Source organism: Pungitius pungitius, chromosome 20 (genome assembly GCF_949316345.1).
Source record: "Pungitius pungitius chromosome 20, fPunPun2.1, whole genome shotgun sequence".
NCBI classification, from domain to species: Eukaryota; Metazoa; Chordata; class Actinopteri; order Perciformes; family Gasterosteidae; genus Pungitius; species Pungitius pungitius.
Window position 1 is genome coordinate 9,156,404 of NC_084919.1, and position 22,374 is coordinate 9,178,777.

Consider the following 22,374-nt stretch of genomic DNA (forward strand, 5'->3'; position numbering starts at 1 on the left):
TTTAACGTGGAGCTGTATGCTGCCACAAAGCCCAGCACAGCCTTTTACCTACATATAAACAGAAAAACTGCAACTTTCCCTAATGTTATAATTAAGAAATACTTGGCTGACAACAAAAAAAATAAAGTATTTGTGTTTTCAGTAAAGCACAAAGGGTCATAATTGATTCTGGAAAAAGCGAAAATATTTAGCCACTAATTTTCACATCCAAATTAAAACCTGCGAGATCCACTTGTTCTGGTAATGTTGTGTAACAAGCAAGAACCAGAACTGAGTGGGAAACCATTAGAGGGGTTCTTTCACATTATGAAACATGGCTGTAAAGAATCAAAATCCCATTTGCCGTGAAAAGAAGCAGAGGTACAAGTGGGACGCCATGGAGTGGGCGGTGTTTAGTGCTCTCAAAGCAGAAAGGAACGGGGTGCAATAAAAAATAAATAAATCTAATTTTCGCTTCTGCTGCTGTAGTATTGTCAAATGTCTGTGAGTCAACTTATTGCCATTAAAATTGGTCTCTTAAAATTGTGTGGACAGCACAGGTACATGTGTTAGTCGCACGTTCAATTGACTGATTCATCATTATTTTATAAGACATACGTATCTGATCAGATTTTCATCACAACAATCATGAAAGCAACCGTTATATTTAACTAATCTGTACGTTCATGCATCTCAAACCGAATCCTTGTTCCAATTACATATCCACAGTAATTTAGGTCACATTCATGTCAGTGACATGGAGATGAAAGAAGCCCTTTAAATGGGATAATATGAGTCTTAAAGGAATTCTGCGCATTTCCTAACTCGGTCCTATGTTTGAGCCATATCTAAGAAAGCAAAGAGCAAACAATACCACATTCAGGCTAATAACAACACATTGTGTACTCAAGTCTGTGGCTACATGCCCACAGTCCACAGGGGACAGCTGAGACAGTAAGAGGGATGGGGAGATGGTGACCATGATGAAAGGGTCCTAAACTTCTTAAGTCTTCATTACTTAGCCTAAGAGGCATTTATCAAGCAGGCATCTCAGCAGGAGTCATTTTTCAGAGAGGAAGGGCCGTGAAAATATAAAGCAAGGTGGGAGGTGAGGGTGAGGGTGAGGATGGGAGGGAGGAAGCAGGGAGTGCAATCCATCTAAGAAGTGACTGTGTGCAGCTGGATGTCGGGAGTGAACGAGTGAGGCATTGTGAGTTTTTTGTTGTTGCTGCTGACAAGATGCAAAACTACATTGTTGAAAAGTAAGGGAGTCCGAGCAGGAAATGTGTGACAGGCAGAGAAAAGCAAACAATAGATAGATTAACGGATAAAGTGTATCATAAGAGAAACACCGAAAAATGTGGAAAGGAGTCTGTGAGCACACGGGGCGAGTGGGCCGGGGTTCCAAAGGGCCGCTACTCAGGAAACCACTGAGGAGCTCGCCTGAGGCGTCTGCATAATGTGGGCCGGGTTGAATGTCTCTCCGGAGGGGGATTTAAAGCAGGGACATAAATCAGGCGCGGCCAGGCAGGTACTGCAGAGAGAAGATCTACGGTGTAGCAGCGGCAACCACGGCGCACAAAAAAACACACACTAAGTGGGAAATAAACACTGACCACACATTGTGGCACAAGGTTAGCTGTGTGTGTGTGTGTGTGTGTGTGTGTGTGTGCCTGGTGATGATACTTCTTAAAACATGTGACCTGAGGCCGATTGGCAAGAGGATACATTTACACAGGCACTTTATCACTATTACGTCACAGTTGAATCTTCAATGAAATTGAATATTTCAAGTGTTACCACCAAAGTCATCTTTGCTCTGACAAACTGGGAGCACTTGACTTTACAGGTTTGCACTGAGTCCAGTTTTATTCATTTTCACTCACAAACATGTCATTTCACCGCATCCCTTTCACTGTGAGAACAGCGGAGAGCCATTGTGAAGACAGCGGGGGTTCGAACGTCCTTTAGCTAATCCTATTCCAGTGTTACTTACGTCTCCATGTTGTCGCCCTCTAGAACCGTCTGGACCGGCAGGTAACCGAGCCGAGGGTGTTTGGCAAAGTACTTCTTCGATCGGAACTTGTTCTTCAGCACTTTGGTGAAATCGCGCATGTCCTCACCTGATGTCGTCTGCAGCGCGGCAGACAGAGGGAGAGGGGAGAGAGGATGTTATTCATCGCAGCGTTTGTGCGTGTCCGTTGTATGCATTTCCACAGTCTCTTGTGCACACATCAGCAGCATCATCTTCATGCGTTTGTGGGGAAGAGAAAGTGTTTTGTTAATTAGATGCTTAGCAGAGGAGATCCTCCTGCAGAAGCGGTTTCTGCCTTGCGAGCAAACAACAAATTACAACAACGGTGTGACCGGAGGGGGAGAAAATCCCTTGTCAGAGGAGTCGCACAACCACGGCTTAACACAGGCGCGCGCACACAAATGTGCAACTCCCCTCAGTCCATGGAGGGACGTGAATGAAGAGACTCTATCGAGTTCACTGTGCTTATTAACTAATCCGCGAGATTTACGGCAGGAGCTGGAGCAAAACAAGGGCAATTACCGCACAATTAAAACTAAAGCTGGAGAAGAAGTTAATTTGTGTCTGCGTGCTTTTCGGCTTTTTGTGTGGTTTAAGATTTTGTTCCTTTGAAAATGTGGGTATAAATACGGAAGAATAATGGGAGAGAGAATGAGGGGTGGTTATAATGTGTGTATCATAACCACAAGGCCACCGTAATGGATTCTGACATCTCCGCTCGGGAAAGGTTCTCCAGCAATGAAAAGTCCCATTGGATCTGTAAAAAAAAATGTCACTCCCATAAAAATAAAAACCTAATGAAAAACAGAAATATTGCGGCAATAAAGTACAGACTGCAGAACAAAAAGAGAGAAAGAATCTTATTAAACTCACAAACCGCTATCAGTCTTTAAATCTCTGCAAAATCTTTGTATTGAAGAATCATTCTTCAATACAAAGATTCTCATTCTTTTCAAAGGTATAAAACTGAAACACAATTTGGTTTTGGGGAGAGGGGTAAATATGATTGAATATCAGGCTGATGTTTTCAGAAGAAACAAACCGAGGGATAAGTGGATTCAGGTGAGGTTTCATCTGGTTTTTGCAGGTGTCAGCTTGGAGATGCTGGATTTGGGGGGTTTCCCTCGAGTCTCTTGCTGTTTGAATAAAGCTGTGTTAAGTTTCTGTGTTAGTTTTAGTTTCTCGTGATGTCAAAGCTTTTGAAGAGAAAGCTTAAGGTTTTTCTTGCTTTTGTTCTACGGGCCCTCCCGTATCGGCCCCACGGTGCTGAATGCTTTAAGGAAAGTGTGAGCAGAAGATAAGCTGTTATCACGTCTGATTCTTGGCACAGCGAAACAAGCTGTCGTCAATAATTTGTTGGTATTTGGCTCTATTTGAGGCTCCCTTTCTCCTTGTTTGTGCTGAGAGCCCTGTGCACAGTACACTGCTGTCACAGCCATTCTTTAAAAGAGTCGTGTTGGTAAGATGTGAGTCTCAGAGTTAAAGTGGTTACGATTAAAAAAAAAAAAAAACTGGCCAAAGAGGGGATCACAAAGAAGAATTGAATTGAAATTCGGATTAAGTTTAACTGTACTTTATGGTGGTTTAGTTTTTTTTTTATTGAATTGGGAATAACAGTGGGGCACCAACGAGACTTATATCGTACAGATACAACGGCCGACACACAGCACACACAAAATAATGCTATCCAACACCAGATAGACCTACAACAACCGCTAATCCAGCTAACTGGGTCCGTAGCAGAACAATATCTATATCAGTATCGCTCAATGTGGAAAAAGTTGGCGGGAATGTTAATTCCTCTCTGAGCGCACAGTTTATTTCCTCCTTTTATGGTAAGGCAGCAGAACAGTAAACTCCTGAGTGATTAGGGCGCCCTGCAGCTACGTAATAATCTTTACACAGCATTTTAAGTGTTTGTTGCTGCAAAACAGATAAAGTTTTTCCAAGTTGTTGCAGGCTGCTGCTCCGCAAACTCAGCTCAGGGAAGAGTGATCACTGCTCCCTGCAGCTACTCTCAGAGTCAATAACCATCCCATTTGCAAAATTGAAAAAGCAAATTAAAAGACGGAATTGAGAAACGTCTCCAGTTGAGTCACTCAAAGTTTGACGCTGGGCATTATTGGAACGCGTTGGCCCACGAGTGCGCGATACTAATTGAGAAATGGGCCAATGTTCAATTTCACCAAGCTCCCCATTTTGTAATATTCTTCTCTCCGCGCAGTAGTAAAGTGGAATATTGCTTTCTGGCAGAAATCATAAAAAGACCCCAGAGAGCCACAAGCATTTCACCATTTGTTCACGAAAAGTCAAATTAAACCAGAGCTCCGTCGGGGGGGTTGGTTGTTGAACTAGTCGGAGGGATCTGCTGCAGATGCAGTAGGAGGTGGAGGCGAGTGGAAGGAGTGAATTCAACCACCATTCATCCCAGTAAGGGGATACAAATCTGTTCTCCTCACTGTGTATGCAAGGCCAAGTGGTTTTCTGAGCCTTGAACCCGTTTGATCTCAAAAGAGTCCTGACAGGCTGTCAGATGGAAAACGGCCCACCATTAATCAAGTCTGAGTGATAGATGGAGTTTGAAGGCTCATCCGACCCGTAAAAAAAGAAGCACAGCTCTATGTCATATTACGAGTGGGGATTTTACAACTTGTGGAAGTGTTTTGACCCCATTGTCGCTTCCCGCCTACTTGACAGCACAAATGATTGCAAGGCGATCTGCGGCGACTTTGAAAAACTTGCGCTATCAACGCGCGGTACGAGGTCACTTTGGAAAACGGCCCGCAACGTCCTTCAAGCGGTGAGAAGAGCCGGCGCGGGTGCGGCGTGGCGGACGGAGAACGCGTGAGGCCACCCACTCACCGGCGTGCAGTACTCCACCATGGGGTAGTTGAGCTTGTGGCCCTTGGCGGTCCGCCCAGAGAAGAAGCAGCTCTGACACACGTCGTAGTTGAAGTGCTTCAGACTGCGATACCTGGAGGGAGGAAGAGAGAGTGTGAGGGGAGGACAGGAAGGCAGAAGTGTGGGTAGAACTTGCGTAACACCTGAGGGGGCACGCACCCTTCTCAACGCGCTGCCGGCGTGACGGAGACTTGGATCCGCAACAAAAACACAACAACGTGACAACGCCTGGCGGGATGTTGTTCTCAGAAGCTGTAGCCAGGAGGCCATCTAACAGCTCAATTGTGACAGGCCCCATTCAGACATAATAGCTTAAGTCTTTTATCTCCAGCTCTCCCAAGGTTAGCTGACTGATGAGCTGCGGGAGGGCCGCCATACATCAAAGGGATGCAACATCGCACACGACACCGGCAAGTCGGAAGCGCCATTACGTACGGACGGGTAGCATATTACCATGAAGAGGCGGTGTTGATCCACCTTCATAGCTGGAGAGGACCTCCTCCGGATAAAAATAGCTTTTAATTAAGTTCCTTAAGTAAGAAACTGTCAATGAATGATCCATTCAAGCAGTGTTTGAACAAAGGATTAGAAGCAAGGGAATCAATAGCAAGCAGCAATAACGATGTTACCACTGACTCCGTGAGATTCATGGTGTCAGCCCATCGTAGCTCACAGCGCACTGGTTATTGTCACACTAATATGGATTTTCATAATATGCTTCTTTCCCACAACACAAATAGGTTGATGATTTTATTTCCTCAAATCATGATTTAATTTCTTCTTTTTTTAATTGATTGTTGCCAGGGGTTATATGTAGAACAAATTGTCGAGTAGCTCAGTTGATTTTTTTTTTTTACACGTAGTCCTGTTTGGGAATCACTGATTGAAACCACAGCAATAAGATGACATCACCAAAAGGAGATTGAAACGAGAGGGGAGTGAAGGCTTTTGTCTCACTGACCTTTTGAGAAGCAGTTTACGTTTAAACTACTGTTTACAGGCACAACCCTGAGAAGTAAGTAGGCGAATGACGCCCACGTTCAGGACAAGTCGGCCTGAATGCTCAGGAAATGGTGCATGTTGAACGATGTCTCAGCCGCCCTCAACAAGCCGAGAGCGACCGGGATGGGTTGACATTCATCAAATGTAAGCACATCTGCTGACACGTCACCCTGCTGGAGTCCGAGGACGAACCCATGTACAACGCTGCTTTGAAATCCACTGCTACATGAAATCTACAAAATGCCTGCTGTGCAATTTCCCGCCTCTTTCTCTCTGCCATTCCCTCCTTCGCTCCCTCTCATCGATCAATGACAGAACTTGGCGGACGTGTGCTTCATCAAACGTCTGACTGTATTTCTCTTTTTGCTGGCCAAGCAAGGAATCCGGAGGGGACAATACAGCCACCTCCCCTTCACTTGGCATAGTGTCGGACACGTCTCCAGCCACGACTGGTCAGGGAGAAACTGAACTGTGTGAAGAATTGACACCATGAGAAACCAGCTGAAACAGAGGTAGCTGTGTGCGCGTGTGTGTGTGTTTGTGTGCGTGTTTGTGTGTGCGCGTGAAAGTCCGGCACAGAGTCAGAAGTCCGGTCTGTTACGGATCGTTGCGATCCAATCGCCTCTCTCTGAACTTTGTGAATGTGGAAGTGCCCCTGTGCGTCTTGAGCGTGTTGCTGCCTTTGCGAGGAGCTGTGTGCGTTTCCTCGCAAACCACCACCATGGTATTTAGTCAGGGCTGTATCAGCTGTTGACATTTAGACAAATGCCTGCCCTCCAGTGCAGATCTGCCCTTTATGCTCAACCAGGAGAGAACAACACCGAACACAGACACATTCAGTGTTTGCGTGTGAAGCCTCTCACGCGTTGCAACCTTATTTGTATTGGATGTGCTCACCTGAAGCCGACAATAGGACACTCCTTGCAGATGTTACACTTGGCCTGATGTTTTGCGGTCTCGGCGGCAGCCACCCTGTGTAGGACAGGAAGCCAAACCATGGACTGGGGTTCCAGACGCATCCAATCAACAAACTGCCTGGGCTCCAGCTCCACCTTGTTGGTCACCTGGGTGCAAAAGAGGCATCAAAAGTTCACTTTACAGTTTCCATTAAAAGTTCCCACAAGGCTGGTAAACTGTAAGGACACTTTGTGTCAGGAGAAATAGTAAAAACAGCCACTGCATCATCCGCATGAATGACAAACAGGCTGTTACTCTTGGCTTGTTACTGAAGGCCTAATAAAGATGCAGGCAAATTGAAGATGACCGTACATAAAAAAACAAAGATTCCCTAAGCACACATTACTGCCTTGAATTGCGGACCAAGATGATGTCACTTTTACGAGCTCTCAATTCACGTCTCTCGGTTGAAATAAAAAAAGATAAACATTGATATTGCTCCGTATAAGGAGCTATAAATTACACCCCTAAACTCCTCTCTACTGCCATGAACTTTTTCATGTGTAATTGTTTATCTGACCCTTACTTGCACAGTGCTGCATATGTTGTTTTAGATATTGTTTAGATGTAATATACATATATATAATATATATGTCTAGGCTTCTCCAAGGAAAACCAGCAAAATTTTTCCTTTCAAAAGCAACCTGTCAATAAGAAGAAATATCACAGGAGCCCCAAAGAAAAAAAGAAATTCCATTTCAGGATTTGCTGGGCTGCAGGTTATAATGAGCTCATTGGAAAACTGTGACTTGGTTGCTAAACAAAATCAAAGCCGACCCTTCCATCATCGCTGACACACAAAAAGGGCAGCAAATGGAGCAAAGGGCTGAATGCATTTGAAACAGTAGGAGAAAATAATCGGGAAGAAAAGAGGTGTGTGTGTGTGTGTGTGTTCACTGATCCCTTCCCAAGGCTTATGCCATACAAGACGGTAAGTGTCTTAATATTATTAGCCTATCCTCCTGAAAATAAACTCAAGCTGCAAAACAAGCCACGGTAACTAGAGGCCGACCTCAAATTGGAATCAGGGATTGGGACTCAATCAATTCAGTCAGTTCACAGTAACAACTTTCAGTGAATATACATTTTTGATGAGTTCATAGCCCCAGATATAAAAAACATCCCAGTACCAGAAACTGGCATCATTTATTCAGATTTGTGCTCTGATTAAAAATGTCTTCTATTTAATTCATGATGCTGGTTCTTGGGCCTTTGTTTAAACAACATTGAACATCTCAGATGTTTTTGTTCCCTTGGAGAAAAACCTGTCTATATTTCTAAAAGTATTACATTTTACGGTTAAGTGTAAATAGAATGTCAAACGATACTTGGGCCTGAATATGGCCCGTTTAATGATTTCAGGTGATCAATCAATGATCTATAATGTTTAGTGAAACATATGGCCGTTTAGAAAAGTTAAACATCAAACCGGTTATTAAAGTGTGGGTTCTTTCAGGTGAGTTGAAGGGCAGACAGTAAGATACTGGTTGAAAAATGAGAACACTGACAATTAACGCCCCTCCCCCCCTTGATGACATCTCAAATCATCTCAGCACCCTTCACCCTTCCATGTGACCTTCCCCTGCACAATCAGAGCACATCTCCGTCTCTCCTTTCCCATACGTTAGTCTCATTGCCGCCTCCCGCCCCTCCTCCGTGTCATCTAACGGCAGAATTATGGCACTTACAGATTAATTACTGCAGAGAGGAGACGGCTCGGAGGGTGGCTGGATGAGTGGATGGACGGATGGATAAATGAAGGAGAGGGACAAAGGAACGGCGAAAGCGGCCATATTTATGGCGGAGCACCTCGTTCATCACCGGCCCATTAAACCAAATGGACTGGGTGACTGCAGTGTCACCGGCAGGGCAGACAGACAGACACACACACACACAGGTGGCTTTGCTTGCATTTGTGTGTTAGATCAAAGAGGTGTAGCGGCTGTGGGTGTGTGTGTGCCCGCGTTTGTGTGTCTGGTTTCTATATTCCAACTTGGTTTAATTATTGAATGATTTATGAGAAACTGAACAACAGCTGGCACATCACTTCCTGATAGAGAGTGTGCGTGTGTGCAGGCTCACCTCTGTGTGTGTGTTAACGTGTCATCGGGAGAGTGAATTGTTAAAAACAGGTTTGCCGTTTTCATTATTTTGACACGACAAGAGAAATAAGGTTCAAACTGCCTCACGCTGCTATTCTGAGAGGCGTGCAGCGCAGGAGAGCCGTGAAATTTATAGGTTCCTAATTTTAATGTCTGGCTTCCATTCAGACTGACGAAGCCCGAGCCAGGGGAGAGAAGTTGGGGAGAAAAATGAGCCGGCAATCCTGGGGGAGGAAGATGTCATTGAGTATTCGTAACGTGCAGAGACAAACCGGAGTCAAGTGGTTAGCTGGCCGCTGTAAAACACCAGAGGACAAACAGCCGAAGACTGAAGGCCGTTTGAGGCTTCATGGTTGGTCAGCGGAGCCTGAATATTGAAGCACTTTTACCGGATTGAGAGAGGCAGGCGTTACAGGACACTGGAGGAGTCTGGGGCTCTTGATGACAATTAACTTTGGGAAGATGCACTGAAACTTAATCTCTTACAGTACTAATTACCTGCCAAAAACTATTATCGGTAATGCAACTCTAAATGCACTGACCTCTTTGACCTACGTTTACTATGACTCTAAAACCGTTACATGTAGGAGAAGCTATAGACAAACCCAGGAGTACATTGAGCATATACGTGTCGGCAGCGTTAAAGTGCAGTGGAACTGCAACAACAATGAATATTTCTCAGCTCTTGGCACACTGCCTCACGTAGATGTTGATTCACGTCAAACAGTGTGACAAGAAAGGGCTTCATTTGAAAGAAGTCTTGCTGGGATGAAGTGGAACATCGGCAATTGTTTTTTGCGTTACAATTTATTTAAGCCGAAGCAGATGGCAGTTGTTTGTCAAGACTGCAAACCCTGTGCCTGCGGAGCTTCTTTCACTACACTACAAGGCTAAAAACCAATAAACCCTGATCCGGGGAGATGCTATTTCATCAAAATAACAACGGCTAGGTGTTATAAAAGTTGAGTTCGGTTGAGTTTATCATGGGATTGTCTGTGTGTGAACCTACGTGCTGAAAGCAGCTGCGGACGCTGGGTTCGATGTTCGAGCCTCCGAAGGCGGCCACCTCCCCGAGCTGCCTCGGCACCTGGATGGCTTCGTGCAGCAGCAGACCCAGCTGCCTCTGGTCACATGTGTCACCCGCTGACGCCACCTGGTTGAAGAGGTCTGTGGGGGCAATACGAAACAAAACATTAAAAAAAAAAAAAAAGAGAGAAAGAGGGGGTGGGTGAGATAGTCAATTCATGTGGGGGATATTTGGAATAAAGATATAGGTATTAATAGATGTAGAGGGAGAAAGTGTGAAATAATAGAACAGAGTGGGAGGGAAAGTGTTAGTGTGCGTATATGTTGGTGGGAGGCTGTAGGGAACAAATCAGGGACGAGACGTATTTTTAATCTGTCTTACTTCTAACATGCCAGGCTCTTCCTCCTGTAATGCCTCTCTCCCCCAAACCCTCCCAGAGATTGACAGAGCTGTGACTGGATACGGACGCCTGCCCCGTGACACGCAGGGCTCCACCGCTTAATGTGGGCGGGGCACGACCCGCTCTTTCTGCTGCTCTGCTTACAGTCCACTTTGATCTCTGAGTAAAGACTGGCTCCTGTTGAGTGTGCGCTCGCTACATACGTGAGCCGCCTCGTACGCGTCCGGCTCACTACTTTTGTCACAAAAACACAATCGACACTCATCCGTCACAAAAAAAGCAGCAAAAAAAGCAGCACGCCTGGTTGAGTGTGTGTGTGTTGCACAGTAGCACAATGTGCATGGGACTAACCGCAAATGAGACTCCAACAGAGTAAAGGAAGAACGACGCAATCAAGCATGGTCGATAGCCTCCTCGGGCTAATAGAAACTGCCAGTGGAACGAATGGGGTCGAGAAGGCCGTGGCAAGAGACCGGGGGGCGCAGGGGGGGGGGGTAGAAAGACGAAGAGGGGAAGGAGGATGGAGAAATAGAGGGAACGTGAGATCGTGGATGAACAATTGTGTTGGCAGTGACAGCACTGGAAGATAGACAGAGAGAGATAAAGCAGGCGAAACAAAGAGGGGGAAGCCAGAATGGCAGTCTCCTCCCTGGTGCAGCGGGCCCATATTGACGCTTTGCTAATCCTCAAAAAAATACATCGGAATAGAAAATTAAATAAAGAACAGGGGAGACGCGTAGGAGGTCTCTCATGCAATTAGACGATCCGCTCTCCAGCTATCTGGCTCTTTCTGTGAGTTTGATTAATACAGCTGGGACAGCGGCTTTGCAGGAGAAGCGGAGGACGGACTTGCCGCCAACAGGCTCGGACAGCGAGTTTAAGCGCATGTGTACATCAGCAAATATCTTACTAGCAGTCGGTACTTACACTTGTATTTCTCCTCCAGGTGTCCTTTGGAGAGAGAGAGCAAACCGATCTTCATGGACAGGACGCGGATCTTCCCACTGCGACCACTGCACGGACCACACACACACATACACGCACACACACACACACACCAGACAGTGGGCAATGAGCCAATTTTATATACTGTGGGTATATATCCGTGTACAACCAATATGTTATATGCAACAGCAGTGATAGAAAGTAATTAAGTGTTTGGATGGGAGGAATATTCAAGTGAGTGTGTGTTTGTGTGTGGAATGGAGGGGGAGTGAGGGGGGTGATTCTAGTGACAACTGGTGAGATTACTACTGCATTTTCTGGGGACCCACAAACAATATTTTAAACAGGTAGCACGTTGATTTGCAGCATGTGAACACATTTAGTTACACGGTATGTCCATGCAGATCGAATATCAACATGTAATATGCATGTCTGGTAGATATGCCAACTGATATTGATGCACACAGCATGTTGCCACTGCCACAATATGTGTATAGATAGGAGATGGGAGGGATAACTCAACCGTTATGCACAATGCCAATGCAGAGGAGTTTAAAAATGCTAGAGCACAGTGACAATGAGATGTGTCAGTTCTGCCGCTTTCGTCTGATTCAACGTTTCACACAGCGTATTTCAAAGCTTATGTTCAAATGTGTACCAAAACCTGATATTATAGCAACCCTGACAGCTTTCATTAGTTACTTTTTTTGAAAAAGACAAGGATGCAGGTGGCGACAGGCTTTGTCATAATCTGTGACAAATTCAGAGGCTCGCGTCCTAAATGGGAAGCAGATGGCGGACGTACGTGTCGTAGACGTTGAGCAACCAGTTGAGGCACATGTCGACGCAGAGCGGCACGTTAACCAGGTCTTTGTGCTCCTGCTCCAGACCGTCGTAGATGGACGTCAGGCAGTTGATGACGTCGGGGACCGACAGCAGCTGACTGTTGTTGGTGAGCTTGTGCTGCTCGAAGGTGTTCTGGGCCACGCTGAGGTCCAGCAGGTCCACTGCAGATGAGGAAGAGGAGGAGGCGGAGGAGGAAACAGAAACCAGGAAGATGGGGAGAAGAGGAGAAAGAAGAAAAAGAGGACTTGTTCAGTGGGCTTCCAGCAGCAGTTTGGATCCAAACAGGATCGAGGAGCTGGACATGGCGCAGTTTTCATAGAGGAACTGAAAATGTACTTTCTTGTTACTTGTTCTTCTGAGTTTGTATCTCTATGTGGAAATGCACTTATTGTACGTCGCTTTGGATAAAAGCGTCAGCTAAATGACATGTAATGTAATAATGTAATGGAACTTATAAAGTGCACCACTAATATCTGGTCCGGGCAGGACAGACACAGAGCAGATTATTGTGCTGAATTATTAATACGAGTGAGAAATCTTTATGGGGATGTTTGCGCTGCAACATTTGCGGCATATCTTTTGTGCATTAGATCTTGAGACGGCGCAGATATTCGTTGCAAATGATGCACATCATGGCGCTGTCAGCGGCTACAAATCAATTATCTGTGAATTCCACACACAGTGTGTTGTTTGCTACGGGTTTTTAAGACAAACAACTTAACAAGACAGGGTAATTAACGTGGTCCGTACGTATAAGGATACAGCGATTATGATACAATACATTTGCTATATATTGTGATGCTGTACGCACAGTGATACATTTCAAACCTAATAGTAGAGGATTACATACATTCAAGCGTCTGCACAAAATGTTTCAGATTTTATTCAAACTGAGCAAAATAATGAACCTTCCATCAAATATGTGCTCGTGGGAGCTTTTAGTTAAAGAAATCAAGCAAATGAAAGACAGTCTTTTGTAAATGTACTATTTTAAAATGCATAATGTGTATTTTGGCTTTATTTACATGGATCTCTAGATGTATCAACTTATCAACTATCGTACACCCCTACAAAATAAAGGTTATTACAGTGTGGACATATAGAAGAGCGTTGCTAAAATAAATATATACCCCTTATGTACATTTCTATTCCTAAAAAGGTACTGATTACCAATGAGTACTAAAAGTCACGCCATGACTCTTCTATTGCTCTGAGCACATCGCTCCCTCTGACCTCACCTCCTCATTTGCCCTGTTGCATGCTCCTTGCAAAGCCCCCTCTACGGCTCTGTGCCTTACTTTTACCCCCCATGTCCCCAAAAAGCACCCATTAGCGCGGTGCATGCGCGTTGAGCAGGCCCATGCAGCGATGGAGCCAAAGCTGTCGGAAAGCAGAACTTTGCTCCGCTCTAGTTTCCTCACTTTACACGCAGATAGGACAGCTATGAGATACAAGAGGCTGCTGCGGCATGTTAGCACGATACCACGCAAGCTCATTTGGGCTTCACCCACACCCCCCCCCTCCAACACCCGCGGCACAGACTTAACCCAATTAGACGTTTGATAGGATCCCTGTCATGTGTGCCCCCACCCACACAAAAAGGTCTCCAAGCAAAGGTTCCACATGAATCCAGGCTAATAACTAATAACTGCTGATCCTTCTGCTGTGAGTGTGTGTGTGTGTGTGTGTCTGTGTGCTGGCATATGTGCTTTTGTGGGTGTGTGTGTATTTTTGCTCTAATCTAATGGGTGAAATTGAATTGCAGCGCCGCCAGTCGAAATCACTCGGGCTAAAGCATCCCCATCAGAAACACACGCATGCGATCGGAGAGCCAATACGAGATCGCAAACCAGAATGCCCGAATCACTCAAACCTATTAATGACCAACAAACACAAAAACCCTTTGATAGCCACGGTTATTCAGGTACCCATATCTACTCTGCACAAACACAGGCACGGCCGATTTTGGTGACCTACAAGCAGCAGGATGTAAATGAGCAGTTGGGAGCTCCCAGCGTGTGTGTTTCAATAATAATGTCAGCAGCTAGATGATAGTTAACATTTGTCAACATTATTATTCCGTGCAGAGCACAAGTAGCTGCCGCCGGACTGCTTGAGTCTTCATGCACCTGCAGTGTGTGCGAGTATGCGTGTATATGTGTGTGCCTCCTCCATGGGTTTGATAGCCACCTGAGAACCTGGGTAATAGCCGCCTTTATCAAAGCTTCCTTCATAAACGACAAGACAGCAGCTTTTGTTTTGAGAGAAATTGAAAGGAAAAAGCCTAATGAAGTCCCACCTGTGCACAGCGAATGAGGACTCAATAGGTTTAAGACCGTGAAGGGTCAGGACCATGCCTGTACACACACTGACAGCATAAAATATCCCAGGCTCCTGCAATGTTTTGGCACATTGTCTGGCAAAGCTCCCAATTATTACTGAAGCCCCCTCCCTGGACTGAGAATCACGTCGCGCCGGTACCAAGGTGTGTTTGGGTGTGTTTGAGTCCTACTCACAGCACAGCGCTTTCTGCAGTCTGCGGATCTTCATGGCCGTTCGGTACGCTGAGAATCTCACGTTGTTCAAGTCCGCTACAAACGGGGGGGGGGGGGGGGGGGCGGGGGGGAAGACGAGAGGGATGAAAAACAAGCAGAAATCTGAACAGAAATACGCCCACCAGGCCCTCTGTCTTCAATGACAGGTTTTTGTTAGTTATTGTCTATGGAGATGCCCGGGGGGAGTGGCTAATGTGCATTGTGTAATTAGGTTAGTGAGTCCCGTCTCTCGGGGGTGGGGGGGGGTCTATTTGTTGAGCTGCTGGCCTAAAGCAAACGCTCCCAAAGTTTCACAGCTTATTACTTATCGGGCTGCTCATTAATGAACCGTCATACTAGTCCCTGTAACCTCCCCCCACCCCCCACTGGGAAAGACACGCGCATATGGATATTAACAAGGAGCAGGAGAAAGAGCGAAAAAGATCACGGTGCAGTTTTCATGACATTAAATCTAAAGAGTAAACTAACCAGAGACGAGAGGAATGAAACCACCAGAGAACCGAGAACACACCCTAGAAACCTTCATTGGAATATTTAACTAATCAGTTAATTTACTAAGTGACGGGAATGTGGTTTCTTAATAGATATTTCACTGTTGCATTTATGCAATAACATTTATTTAATACTTGGATTATTCCTGGTACTCTAAATACTAAGCGGTAGTGTGTTTCTCACCTAGCGACTGGTACAATTCTGTCATCTTTGGATGGTCCCAGCAGGTCGTCTGGATCTGATGACTGGAAAACACAACAGACGAGGGACGTTAGAATGAAGAAAGCTCACACACAAACAGAACGGGAGCCACTGACAACAACGCACACAGAAACAAAGACGTTTGAGGCTGATCACAGAAACCACCTCTGTAATTATCTAGAAACTAAAGGAACACACACAAAAAAAGAAAAAATTTAACACAAAAAACATTGACTTGCACGCAAGCTAACACCATAATGATCATCACTGGATGTGTGCAAACATTGTCACTGACTTCATTACCAACTCTTCTGTTGTTGAGCAGAAGGGACAAAGGCTAAATATTCTTCCACAAACCATAAATCACACACAAAAAAAACTAAACGGTCCACATTAAACTGCAAGCAGACAAACACAAATAGATACTTGAATCCCTCTCGCCACCACGCCTTCTGTCCTTTCCAAACACCATGGCACATGGAGGGAGCCGAGCTTTACAAGTCCGCCTCAGGCAGAAGCTTCACACACACACACGCACACGCACACACACACACCAACAAAGAATCAACTGAAACACAGATGCCATGAAAAGACAAAGGAATAAAGCCGATCGAACATGGGTGACTTCACTTGGGACAACAAACAATCTGACTTATGGCTCGGCGTGTGTGAGTGTGTGAGTGTGTGTGTGTGTGTCTGCGTTTTATCTGCCAGCCACAGGACTCGGCAATCAGATCTCAGTGGAATGTTTGAGAACATTTCTGGTCGACTTGTTCCTGGAAAGAGGTCCGTCTCCTGAATGCCCCTGTGGCCTCAGCAGGAAGTAAAGTGGAGTGCAGAGTGAGACGAGATGGCGGAGACCCTCCTCCCGCCCAGGGCCCATCATCGCTATCGCGGACCGATGGACCCGTTCACGCCGCCACAGGCGTCGCGCCTCCCGGTGCCGATGACAAGACGCACATCGAGCAGACGCGTAATTGGCCGCAGAAAAAAAAATGTTTGCCGCGCTAGACACACCATCAATTCCTTTGAGTGAGTTTATGTGAACACGCGTATACACACAATTCCACCTTCAAAAAGATGACAAAACCCGCGCTTACATCCAACAACTCATGAATGCCGTAATGAGGACGACCGAGTCGCCAGGTTCGACTGTGCTCGTACGCTTTGCCGTCACTGTATTCCCTCTGTAATGCCAAAGGCATCTTTTTTTTGACACATAACACAGCAGGGAACATTCGGAGGCAAGAGGAGAGGAAACAGGGAACATCAAAGAGCACGGGACACAAACAGATCTCCGAAAACAGACATTCGAAAGCACCTTGTAAATTACAGAAGTAAATCCTCAGTCTACCGCGACCCAGCGGGAGGTCGTCCCAATCAAAAGCTCGCTTCCACACCAGTGATTCAGGTGCAGTCAACAACTTGCTTGTGTATTTATTTCAGATCCGTTGACAGCTCTCTAAAGCAGGTGGGTAATTATGTTTTGATTGGACAAGCAACAGAAAATAAATCACCAGTGGTTGTTTTTGTTTTACAAGATTTCAAATTGAAGATTATCTGTGTTTTGGACTGCTGATCAAACCAAACATGTTGTTTTGCAGTGCAAATTCAAGCGAGACGTGGCAGGGCACTGTCCCTTAATCAGGGATGGTATCTTTTCTCTCGAGCTTCTGGGGATGACGTCCATGTTTTGACATTTTTCTTTCATTTAATGACCTCTCTTTTTGAGCCAGCAACAAAGCGCATGAGGTCACGGAGCTCTGCAGCAGGCGCAGGTGGGATGCAACGTACGTCGCCACTGGGCTGCATCTCTTTGCGAGAGATCTCTCACACCAGCAAAGTCGGCAGAGGAACATTCGAGTGTGGTCTGACCCCCTCAGGCCAAGAGATCACAATAACAATGCTATTGACCTTTTGACGTAAGTGTGTGTTATTGTTCGAGAGCACAGAGAATAATCATGAGTGACTGCTTTTCAAAGAGACAGAATGTTGAATATATCCGAGTATGGAAGATTTCAAGAACTTTCTTTCATGGAACCTGCCCGATTCCTCACAAAGTGTGACAGGAGAAGAGAGGCTGCTTTCACCACCTGACATCTTCTGTCTCTCCTCAAATACCCGGCCCTCCCGACGCCATCAGACTATTTCAAACTACTTTACAAAGGGATTAGGTCTTTTTTCATTCCGTCCAGCCAAGCCCACTAACGGTTTCCACACAAAGACACAGAGAGACCTTCTAAAATCTTTGCAGAGATGCAGCCCTGCTGTATTTCCCCTGAATTAGCCCAAACGGCCTTCGAGCCCTCCCCTGAAGTGGCGTAATGGGAGAAATGGGACGGCGCGTGAGGCCGCCAGCATGAGACGGCAGGCACAGAAATAGTGCAAAGCCATTTCATTTCCCCCCCCCCCCCCAGTATATCGCCCGAATGCGTCGCTGCAGCAGGCGGACAACGCGCTTTTTTAATCAGGGGCCCTTTGTCAGCCCCGAGAAAAGAGGCAGAGTGCGAGAGGAGATGGAAGAGGAAACGAGGATTGGTTCGGTGGGGTAATGAATGTGTCAAAGACTGATGCGGGTGTCCTAAGGATGTCGCGGCACTGGAAGCGACCTGTGATTAGTCCTGCAGATGGATTTAGAGTTCAGTTTTCTAAGGCTCCAAATGAAGTGGATTCGCACGAGTGTGTGCAGCGGCCCGATTGCGCGGGTCTGCGTGAGCGAGGTCCAGGGAGGGCAGACGGCCCGGTGGACCATCTTCATTTTAATATGAAAGAAAACCTCACACGGAGGTCAAGGCTGAGAAAGAATTGATCCTTTTCTTGTGGTTTCTGAAAAGCAATTTAATGTTTAAAAAAAAAGGAAGGAAAAAAAAAGAAGCCGTGCAGGAGACGGGTCCAACCCAGTCTGTGTAATCAACAACACCAATGGTGTGTGCTGACTCTGTTGTGTGTTTGTTTAGTGAATTCTCTGGTTTCCGGTGGGAGCTCACATGCGTGTTTGGGTGTGTGTGTGTGTGTGTGTGTGAGCGTTTACTTGCCAGTGAGACGATGGAAGTCTCAGGCGTGTGTGTTTATTTGCTTTGTACCAATACTCTGTTTGTTCCGTGGAGCGCGGGCCGGGTCATCGCCTTGGGCACGTCCGTGATCACAGGCAGATGTTGACTTCAAAGTTAGAAGCCTGTCCTCCGAGGCCGTTTGCGGTCTTTCATCTGATCCTCCTCTGATGCCAAGCTGCAGCCTAAACGCAGCGCAGGTGTCCCTCCTCTGCTCTATCCGTCTAAAGCCCTGGGTTTTCATCTTTGTTGTCCATCTGAAAACATTATATTGTGACCTCCTCCAAAATTGAGTCGTATTCATCCGGTACGATTCAAAGGACGGTTCATTTTAATTACTAATTATCATTTGGGAGGCCAAGTTTCCAGAAACACTTAAATGCACCGCTGAGCTAAAGTCTTCAAATCTATCCCGAGCGGACGTAAAGTCCAAGTCAACGACAAGTAAAAGTTAGTACGGACCGTACTAGACCAAAATTGATATGCTTTGGAAAATGTCGCATTAAATCTCTTTGGTGACATTTAACTTATCACAACCCCCGGGACGGATCAGTTCATCTCTGTGGCCGAAGCTTTTACGATGGGTTGCTCTGTGAACAATGGCACAAGGGGGAATTTTTTAAAAGTGCAGAGAATGCTGTTTTACTGATACGATGACATTCTCAATTCTGGGCGAAAGGCAATTTGAGGAAGTCCTAAAAATGACAACTTTTCTATTATCCTAAATCCAAAAGTTAGACAGCAACAGCGTCCCAACAGAAACTGGAGAGAAGAAACAGCTACACACAAGATTCTTCTAAAATGAGGGTGAATTTAGCTCTGGTTGGTCAGCAGTTTACTGACAGTTACATGAGTTCTTGATAATGAGGTCGTTGCAATTTGCAGAGCTGTCATTTGCAAAGAAGCCGCCTTGTTTGCCATCGACACAGATATTCACCTTTTTTTAATAAAAAACTGCTGTTTGTGCAGCAAAAAAATTGAACGGGATCAAGATGTCCAGCTAAAGTCGTTAAAAGTCACTGTTAAAACAGTGTGGAGGGCTCCCCGGGATTCATCCAGATATTCATCAATTCAAAGGGAAATGCAAATGGACTGAATGAGAAATGTGCAGGTGGAATTTTGACATATACACACACAGGAGCTATTGGGCTGAACCGAGCGGGTAATTGGGAGCAATAGAAATGAGGAACGTGCACAGAATGTAGAGGGGACAATGGCTACCTGATCACTCGTGGGTGATGTATGCGACAGGTCAGAACTTTAATGTGAAAAGGTTGATGAGCATTAGATAGGAAAGATAATGGGCTATTTCCTTATCAACTATGAACATTTTTTAAAAGGCAAAATATAATTGAAAAATCCAACTCTGCACAATACAGCCCACATTTCCCCTTTCTTGCGGAGGAAATATCAGTTGGAAATCTACAGAGCAATACATTTACCTTTCAAATGCCAGCTACAGTCGAGGATACTATTTCTGACTATTCAGAACATTTTGGCTGGTAATGAATTAACCTGCATTTTCTTAAAACTCTCCAGCTGGAATCTAAATTCTCAACCTTCGAATCAAGACAATAACAGCGGGCACAAATCAATCTAAAGGGCCAAAGATCGTCACCGGGAAGACAAATATAAAAAATAAAACCCACTATACACAATTGTATTAATAAATAATAGTAATTCTTCATCTTCAAAAATACTTTTTAGAACAATCCGAAGCAATTAAATTTATCTTAAATGTAGCTACTAACAACTGCAAGACAAACCCCTGGTGAAAACATTTAAGACACACAAAGATGGCTATCGAAGTCATCTTTGAACACTTACTTGATGTAATATGGAACCTTATTCTGAGACACTGCACGTTGCCAGGGGAGCTGCACAGAAGCTGCAGACAGAAAAAGACAAAGACGACAGGGAGAGAAAGACAAAGGTCAAAATCAAAACACCACCTTGATGAATATTGCAGAGTTTTAAAATGAAATACAATAATTCATTTTGTATTTTGGGGTTTGACGTGAATATAAATCTCATATCTAACACTTCCATAATAATAATAGAAATAAATAAGAGATAAAGTGGCACATGTTTTGCACTTTATAGAAAGGAGACAATAAACAGTGACAGACAAAGGTGCATGTTCACCACGACGGGCTTTTACGCCGTAGAAAGGAGCCACACATAAGACTCCAAGAGCCTCTTAAGAGAAACACGGAGCAGAAACGTTGCTTGATTTATTGCCCTCCCACTTTCCCTCCTACTTGACACAGCTATAAGCCCAGATAGAGAGATGAAAACACAGTAAGAGAAAGAGATTAAGCGAGATTGGGAGATGTACGAGATGGAGAGGCCAGATAACGACGCGGCGCTTTATTGATCCCCGGGGGAATATTAAGCTACAAGTGTAATGAGAGCGAATGTGTGATGGAGTAGATAGTGTCCTGGAACCAGGAAGATGAAAGAAGAGGCGCAGGGCCGTTTCGTCTGCTGCGGTTTGCTGGCCTCTCAGCAGGGCTTACTTGGGTAAATCCATGTCTATTGGAGACGTGGCGCGGCGGGGCCGAGCTTACCACCTGCCTCTGAGTCACACGCCGTCCCACTTCATCTCTGCGTCTGACAGCCGGCAGAGCAAATGGGGCGCAGCAGAAAGAACACTAATGGCCTCATGATTATAGAAATGACATTAGAAAGAGACACACTGTGAGAAAAAGAGTCTGCCAGCTTTGTTTACTGTTCACACTCGTACACTTATACTTTCTCTCTATAGCTGTGTCTCTGTTACCCTCTCTCTGCTAATCACCACTCTGAAGCAGGGGGGAAGAGAAAGGGAGGCAGTGGAGCGCTGTAATCAAGCATTGCATTATTCAAGATTGAAAAGCTCGTTTTCAAACTGCGTGTGTGTGTGTGTGAGTGGGTGTGCACGTTTTACCCACATATCGAAAAGAAGGCATGAGTGTGAAGCACATGGCCGAAGATTAGAAGATGAAGTGGGTTGTGAAACAGTGTAACTGAGTGGAAGCAAACAGAGTCCCCCGTGTTTGTCTAATTCCCCTGCACTGGCTCTGCACTTACTGGAGAGGAAATGTTGAGAGGACGGGCCGAAGTCTCTGTGGGCTTCCTGAAGCAGCTTCAGTCTGTCCTCCACCGCCACCTACACAACGACCAGACAGACAGACGGACAGGAGACAGTCAGCTGAGGGCCTGAGGGCGGTGCTCAGCGTAGTTCCTGATCCTTGATTTTCATTTCTGTGAATGTGGAGTTGCACATACTCGAGGAACTTCCTAACGAGAAATTATAAACACATTATCTTGAACACACATTCATATATGCAGCTATTTACCCTGTGGGTGGTGGTTTAGCGGTATGTATAGCCATATATATATATATATATATATATAGTCAGGCAGCGAAAGCAGCACATCAGCATTGTGCTTTTGAAAGCTTTTTTATGAGAACAATGAACAGTCACGCTTTAAAGTCATGGGAAACATTGGTGTGGATAGATGCATTGATGACTAGTTACAGCCTTCGCCATAAGTTCACTGAGAAGAAAAATGTTGTCCACATACATACATCGTCAACCCGGCGGCACAGAAAGTCTACGCAACCATCCTACTTTTTAAAGTGGGAACCAAAGATATGAGTCGCCATTTCAGTCTCTGACCAAATACGGTCACAAACTGGCCTTCTGTACTCAGGACCACACACTGATGAAGAAGCGTCCCCCAGACACGCTGTGACGATCAAGTGATGCTTTGCAAAATACAAAACGTCATATTCTGCTTTCAACAGGACAAATCTCCAGAAGCAGATGACAGCCATGTGGCAAAATGTATAATAATGTCAAATGTCAAATAACAAAACTGTATTTCAAAAACAAA

General features: G+C 45.3%; 1 protein-coding gene across 3 annotated transcripts in view; it reads right to left on the minus strand.

Annotated features, from left to right (window-relative positions):
- utrn (utrophin) overlaps positions 1–22,374 on the minus strand; it is a 126,976-nt gene that overhangs the window by 16,080 nt on the left and 88,522 nt on the right. For all 3 annotated transcript variants that reach the window (XM_037450241.2, XM_037450244.2, XM_037450243.2), the window contains 10 exons: positions 21,565–21,643; positions 20,320–20,380; positions 15,425–15,486; positions 14,711–14,785; positions 12,154–12,355; positions 11,331–11,416; positions 9,986–10,143; positions 6,815–6,981; positions 4,877–4,988; positions 1,976–2,112 (listed from right to left, as the gene is read on the minus strand). In XM_037450241.2, coding sequence (XP_037306138.2) covers positions 1,976–2,112; positions 4,877–4,988; positions 6,815–6,981; positions 9,986–10,143; positions 11,331–11,416; positions 12,154–12,355; positions 14,711–14,785; positions 15,425–15,486; positions 20,320–20,380; positions 21,565–21,643 — 1,139 coding nt within the window. The remainder of the gene's footprint in view (positions 1–1,975; positions 2,113–4,876; positions 4,989–6,814; positions 6,982–9,985; positions 10,144–11,330; positions 11,417–12,153; positions 12,356–14,710; positions 14,786–15,424; positions 15,487–20,319; positions 20,381–21,564; positions 21,644–22,374) is intronic.